Source organism: Empidonax traillii, unplaced genomic scaffold, assembly GCF_003031625.1.
Source record: "Empidonax traillii isolate 1590-97213 ecotype Southwest subspecies unplaced genomic scaffold, ASM303162v1 scaffold796:size359387, whole genome shotgun sequence".
NCBI lineage: Eukaryota > Metazoa > Chordata > Aves > Passeriformes > Tyrannidae > Empidonax > Empidonax traillii.
The window spans coordinates 114427-121469 of NW_020955989.1; the positions used below are offsets into that span (position 1 = coordinate 114427).

Consider the following 7043-nt stretch of genomic DNA (forward strand, 5'->3'; position numbering starts at 1 on the left):
TCCTTGGTACAGATCATCATTACAAACTTGATTTCAGCTAGTAAATAAACTGAGAGATTACTCAGAGTAACTTGTTCCTCTAATGTGTATCAAAAATCTGTTCAAGCCTAATTTTTCAGAACTGAAGACGTGCATAACAGCACGTAATACTAGAATTTGTGTACATCTAGAGCAGTTACATCAGTGATTGGACATGCATGTGTATTTTCTGCTATGTGCAAGTGATTTTTGTACTTGAAATTCTGAAAATATAGGCTTTACCACAATGGAATTCCCTTTAGATTTAGACTGTAGTATCAAAATGTTGAATATTTTCATACAAGAACATTTAGCTAGAATAGGAAATATAGATTCCCTTTAATAAAGGAAATAGGTTTTATAAATGAGGATTTTTAATATCCTTAAAATTAATTTATTCCTCACGTGATTCAGAAAGGCATATCCAGTTTGGTACATGATCTGGTGCACTAAGATTGTCCTTTTGCATAGTTTTGCGTGAGACTGAAGCACAGTTACTGGTGGAAGCTGTTCCCTAATGAGTGCGTTTCCTTAGGACTGGGCCAAGCCAGGCCCGTACGACCAGCCCATGGTGAACACATTGCAGCGTCGCAAAGAGAAGCAAAGAGAACCAGACCTCAACGGAGGAGCTCAGAGCGGAGCCCCTGGGACCCCCGAGGAGGCCCAGAGGCCTCGGAGCATGACGGTCTCAGCTGCCACAAGGGTGAAGCTCTCATTTCAAATTCAGTGTTTGGTGAAAGGGAAATGGATGTGCTGGCTCCTGCCGGCGCTTTCTCGATGTGCTTTCTGCTGGCACTTGTTCACCCAGGAAGGGCTACTGGTGCGGTGCTGGTGTGGTCAGTGGGAATCCTGGGGGCATGAGGGAATACATGGTTGGGTGTTGGCTTTTGTAGGGCAGCGTCCTCCAAAGAGGTGTCTGTTTCTAAGCCCAGGTAAATGGTTGGGCACAATCTGTTGGGTTGTGATGGTGAGAAGCTCTGCTGGGGAGGAGGGGCAGCTAAACATGGGTGAAGGTGACAGACCCTTCCAGGCATAACAAGTGTCTTTCCGTGTGTAAGCAGCAGGGTGAGGAGATGGAGGCCTGCGAGGAGCTGGCGCTGGCTCTGTCAAGGGGGCTGCAGCTGGACACCCAGAGGAGCAGTCGGGATTCCCTGCAGTGCTCCAGTGGCTACAGCACCCAGACAACAACTCCGTGCTGTTCAGAGGACACGATCCCGTCTCAAGGTACCCATCCAAGAGATGTTCCGTTTTAGAGCATTCCCACCTGGCCATCATACGCTCACCCCATAGTGCCAAGGAGCTCTAGTCTGGCAGCTGTTACTGCCTTTGTCATCAGCTGGGGAGAAAGGCTGAAAAATTCTGCTGTGAAGTTTTTTCCAGCTTGAAAGGCAGCCTGGATTTATTAACTACAAGAAACCTGGAATGCTTCATAGTGTACTGATTGGCTGTATTTTCTTGTGCATTACTCAAATGAGTTTCAGGTTAAGGATGCCACTATTTTAAAGAAGATCCTGAAATTGTATTTCATAGTATGAGTGGAGTGACACTGGTACTGCATCATACACTTCTTGTGGTAGTAGTGTCCTTTCTGAGCTATTGTCTCAGCAAATACACACTCACGAGATTCGCTTTCGTGTTCCATCAGCACTCTGAATCTGCTCTTGGCTTCCCTTTGTGACCTTTTATTTCCCGCCCAAACAGAAATTTTATAATTGGAAAAAGAATCCATTGGAGACTGTAATTTGAGCATAGCTGGGAGGCTGCAGTAAGGTGTTGGGCTTTGTACCCTGTTTCAGAACCAGCAGCAAGCTGGGAGGGAAGGAGTTTGGTGTTTGCAGTTCAAACCTTCCTTGTTTGCTCAGCTGCAGTGATTGTGCTGTGCAGTCACAGGAGGCAGCAGGGCTTGTGGAGGACCAAGCTTGGGTCAGCATTTATGTGAAAAGGAAGGAACCTGATGCAATTATTAAAGCTGAGGCTGAGTTTTCAGAGCTGACAGCTGGGATTTTCTTCGTAAAATAAGCAAATTTGCTGCTGAAATCACGGGTACACGGTCCCCTGAGCCCCACTTGCCTAATCGAAAGTACATTTTATAAGTATTTCTATCTCCAAGTGGTGGTATATGGCTTGTAGGATGCTGGGTTTGGTGTGTTCATGTTGGCAACAAATAATGAGTCTTCGTTACCTTATTAGTTTGGAGAAGGGACTGAGTGTATACAGTTCTCATTCTCTTTCACAAGAGCCATGGGCACCCTGCAGCTGTAGGGTCATTCTGCTGTGGTGCTTTCAGTCACACAGTCTGTGGATCTTGGCCACAGGAACTTCAGGCTTTCTTCCTCCTAAAGGTGTAACCACTCTTAATTCTCATTGATCCCCCGGCTTTTTTGGTTATATATACACACTTAGGCTTTACTGACGTGACTCAGCTCTCTGCTCCAGCGTGTTCCTAACTCTGTCTTTTGGCATCAGTTTCAGATTATGATTATTTCTCTGTGAGTGGTGACCAGGAGGCAGAACAACAAGAGTTTGACAAATCTTCCACCATCCCAAGAAACAGTGACATTAGCCAGTCCTATCGCAGAATGTTTCAAACCAAGCGTCCTGCTTCCACCGCAGGTCTGCCAACCACGCTGGGACCGGTCATCGTCACCCCCGGCGTCGCCACCATCCGGCGGACCCCTTCCACCAAGCCTTCCGTCAGGCGCGGCACCATCGGGGGAGGGCCCATTCCCATCAAGACGCCCGTGATCCCTGTCAAAACGCCGACCGTCCCCGACATCCCGGGCGGACTGCCTGGCGCCCTCGCTGGGACGGAAGAGTGTCCCGAGCAAAGCCCGGAGTCTCCGGCAGCAGGAGAAGGTGGGCAAGGTGTGACCAGCGTGCCCTCGTGGAGCGGGCAAGCGTCCGTCAACCCTCCATCGTCCGGCCAGAAACTGAGCGTTGCTGAGGAGCAGAGGCAGGTGGTTCCCGAGAGCGAGGGGGAGGAGAGCGAGCGGGATGGGGTCGGCACCCTGGCGCCCGTGGGGCAGGCGGAGCTGGATCCCGGGGAGCTGAGCCCTGGGGACGCCCCACAGGGGGAGGATATGCTGAACGCCATCCGGCGCGGCGTCAAGCTGAAGAAGACAACCACGAACGATCGCTCAGCACCTCGTATTTCCTAGGAGTGAGGAAACTGCCAGAGTACCAGACGCCGAGGAGGAACTGTGAGGAAACCAGTTTGTCTCTATCCATTCCAATCTGTAATCAGTGATTTTTTTTTTAAGATACTCGGTAACAGACAGTCTGAAAGTACTCTAAAAGAGAAAATAAACAAAAGAGCATAGTAAGGCATAATCTTCACTGGTGTTTTAATTTGTAAATATCAATGATTTTGTTTCTTGCATTTTTTTGATCTAAGTTACACTTTTAATTTTTTCTGAAGGTGCCAAATCCCATTTACCTTTTTTATAACTCTCTTTGTAAAGTTTTAAATCATAGGAGAAAAAAAAAATGTCAAGTAGTTAACTTCAGCAAAGGGATTTAATGAAAATTTGGCTTTTTTGCAAGCTTTTGTAGAGCTCCTTGTAATAGTGAGGTTAAAAAAACAAAACAATGGGACTTACTACAGTTTAAGTCAAGCTGTAAGGAATGGATCTTCATTTAAGTATTAAAAAAAAAAAAGTTTGACAAGGAAGAATAAAAATTGACAATAAAAGCAATATATAATGCAAGAAAAAAACCTGCAGTTGGTAGAGTTATTGGGGGGTAGTGGGGGGAGGGAGATGCCATCAAAATAGCAGATGCTGTTGCACAAAAGTAGCCTAGTAGGATGGATTACTAGTAGCTTCATGGTAAATGCATCAGAATAAGCCATATTGGATTGCAGTGTTTTGTTTCTGTAGGGTGTTTTAAGACTGGGTTTTTCCACATTTCTTTTTTGACTGCACAGCAGCAACTCTCAGTCACATGCATGCAGCCTTTACTGTGTAGGCTTGGTTCCTCCACCTTCACGTTTCGTTCTGCTCATCCTTCCGCTGAATACAAACAAGGACAACAGGCTTAAGGCAGTTACAAATGTGAAAACACGTTTAAAATGCAGGCAGGGAGTTCTTAGATATTATCAAAATGCCTTTTTCTGACTGTGCCCAGCAGGCTGGGCACCTTGGAAAGCCCAACTATTTTGAGAAAACACTTAAAAATTGACAGGGGTAACCAACTTGTGGTCTAATAAACAGCGAATGTTTCTTTCCAATACAGGGGCTTGTTTTTCTTAACTTCTTTTAAATGGCAGTTGATTGGCTTTTCTTAAATATCGAAAAGGGGCGAGGGGTGGGGGGTGGGGAGAGATACTGTTTTTTTGATAATACTGGGAGTCTGACCACTATATTCTCTTTTTTTGTACTTCAAGTCATGTTTTTTGGAATGCTATTGATAGAATCATTAAGAGTTGGATTTTTTCCTTAAAGTAAAAGCAAGTTATTGCTGCAATACCCGTCTCCTAAAGCCAACAGAAACATGCAGGCCCCTTGGCATGGCACGTTCCCATCAGACAATCCAGAAGGATGCTGTCTGCCCACCTACAGCAGACCCACATGTGGATGGACACCAGACTTGCGGATCCGGGATTGTTTAAAAATACACCAAATAATACAAAAAAAGGGGCTGGTTTCCACCACATGCTCTGCAGATTTCTGTTGGCTCTAGATTTGCCTACATGACCTCTTATGCTTTAATACATAACTGCATTGGATGTGAAACTTCTAGTAACTGTGTAGTCACTGTGTTCTATATGACATTTTACACTGCTGTGCTTGCTAACCTTTTTTTTTTGTTAATGGCTTAAAAGCAAAAAGAAAAAAAAAGAGCATGATTCTTAGAAAATATTAAACCTTCCTTTCTTTGAAAAACAAGCTCCTTATTACAGAATATAATAAACAGTAGTGCCTGTGGTGTAGCCCACCAATCTTGATACAGTAGCTGATGCATTGTGCAAATGAGGCTTTGAGATGGTTTTTGCATAAACAAAAACTGCTAGGAGATAATCTCAATAGTTAAAAGTGTTATTTAAACCTTTGAAATAAATGGATGTAACTGTACCCAAGTACAGCTTTTCACTTGTTTAGTTCTTAAACGTTAGTATAATCAGTAAAATTTAATATAAAATGTTGCCAAATTCAATGTAGAAAGAATGTGACAAAACACTTTGGATAGTTCTATTGTTTGTGTTTTTGCATATTGTAAAAGCAGTGTCACAGCTAAAAATAAAATGTTTCTAATGGTAAATTATTGTGGTTTAGTTGCTAGTTTGTACTGAGAGTTGACCTCTCCCTGTGCAGTTTTTTGTTCTAAACTGGTATAAATAATTGCTGTAAGTGTGTCTCCCTTCTACATTGTAATGATTGCTTAAGCCTACATTATAAATAAAGAACTGCTGAAAAACTTCTTTATTTTGGTTCTTGAAGACTTTCTGCTTCCAGACCATTGGATATCAATGGTGCCCTTCCTCAGACTTCTCAGGATCACGCAGGTTCCATCTGTGTGTAATAGAAGCAATAGAGAATTAAAAAATAAATAAATTGCATATAGCTGTGTTTTACTGATGTGCACTGGCAGGGCAGTAGCAGAACAGAAGTGCAGTGCTAACAAACAGTGAAAATTCCAGTGAAATAGAAACTGATGACATTTCTCTGCACCTCACTGTTCTTACCTGGCCAGGAAGCACAGATAACTCTGCATGTTTGTGCATCTGCTTCAGTGCTGGACATCAATTCCTTGTGCCAGAGGAGGGAAATTGCTGCTGTCAACACTGCCCGTGCTACAGCCCAAATTCATCAAACACACCACCAGCACCATCTCCCACAGGCCTCCAAGTGACAGAAGACACTTTTGTATTAACCTTTCCCAGCAACAAAGGCAGTGGGGAGCACGCTGGTCCCTCTTGCAGCTGCCACACAGTGATCCAATTTACTTCCGTGCCACTGTGATGGGTTCGTTTTTGCCTAAAGGTTTCCATTTGTCACTGTGTTGGGTTTGCATGGCCAGGTTTAGGTAGCAGGGTCTACAGGGCTGGCTTCTCTGAGGAGCTTCCAGAAGCTTCCTCTGTGTCCAACAGAGCCAATGCCGTCCAGGTCCAGGACAGACCCACTGCTGGCCAAGGCCAAGCCCATCGGCGACAGTGGTCACGCCTCTGGGATAACAGATTTCAGAAGGGGAAAAAGTTGCTGTGTCACAGCAACAGCAGCTGGAGAGAAGAGGGCATGTGAGAGAAAAATCCCTGCAGACACCCAGGTCAGCGGGGAAGGAGGGGGAGGTGCTCCAGGCAGCACAGCAGAGATTCCCCTGGAGCCTGTGGGGCAGCCCATGGTGAGGCAGCTGTGCCCCTGCGGCCCATGGAGGTCCGTGATGGAGCAGAGATCCACCTGCAGCCCTTGGAGGAGCCCACGGTGGAGCAGGTGGATGCTCAAAGAAGGCCGTGTCAGATTAAGCAACCCACATCTCCTCTCTTCTACCCCTAAAAATGGGAAAACAGCTGAAGAGCCAGGTTTTCCTATGAGCTTTCACTCCATGGCTGTATCCCATCTGTTCCTCACAGGGTGGTAAGTGGAAGTGTTACCAAAACTTCCTGTGTCTTGTATGGATGCTTTGGGAAGGCAGCCAGAAGCAAACAGGTTTTTGTCCCTAGTTCACTGTCATGCAAGCCCACGAATGAGCACACAAGAGCCACATTCCTCAGCAGCCCACGTGTGTTAACCGGTACAGCTTGGTGTTTTTCTGGGATTCAGTATCCTGCGGGATCAGCTTGCTACTGGTGCTCCACGGTGCTGTTATCCGTGCAGGAAAGCACAACACTGTAAGGAAGGTTTATGTCTCGTGAGACTTAACACCCAAGTGAAAAATGCAGCAAAGAGCCTAAAGAGATGTGGAGGGCAAGGTGTCTTTATCCCAAATCAAGGTCAGAAATACCCTCATTCTGGGAGCACCCAAAGCACATATCTGCTGCTGTCACCATCCTGAAACTCCAGCTTTGCCTGTATTTACTACCACATTCC

General features: G+C 45.5%; 1 protein-coding gene across 19 annotated transcripts in view; it reads left to right on the forward strand.

Annotated features, from left to right (window-relative positions):
- MTSS1 (MTSS I-BAR domain containing 1) overlaps positions 1-5277 on the forward strand; it is a 110063-nt gene extending 104786 nt beyond the window's left edge. For 17 of the 19 annotated variants that reach the window (XM_027901511.1, XM_027901520.1, XM_027901516.1 and 14 more), the window contains 3 exons: positions 554-721; positions 1080-1242; positions 2485-5277. In XM_027901511.1, the coding sequence (XP_027757312.1) occupies positions 554-721; positions 1080-1242; positions 2485-3176 (1023 nt within the window). In that variant the 3' untranslated portion in view covers positions 3177-5277. The remainder of the gene's footprint in view (positions 1-553; positions 722-1079; positions 1243-2484) is intronic. The other 2 variants (XM_027901519.1, XM_027901531.1) reach the window with 1 other exon arrangement.
- The last annotated feature ends 1766 nt before the right edge of the window (positions 5278-7043 follow it).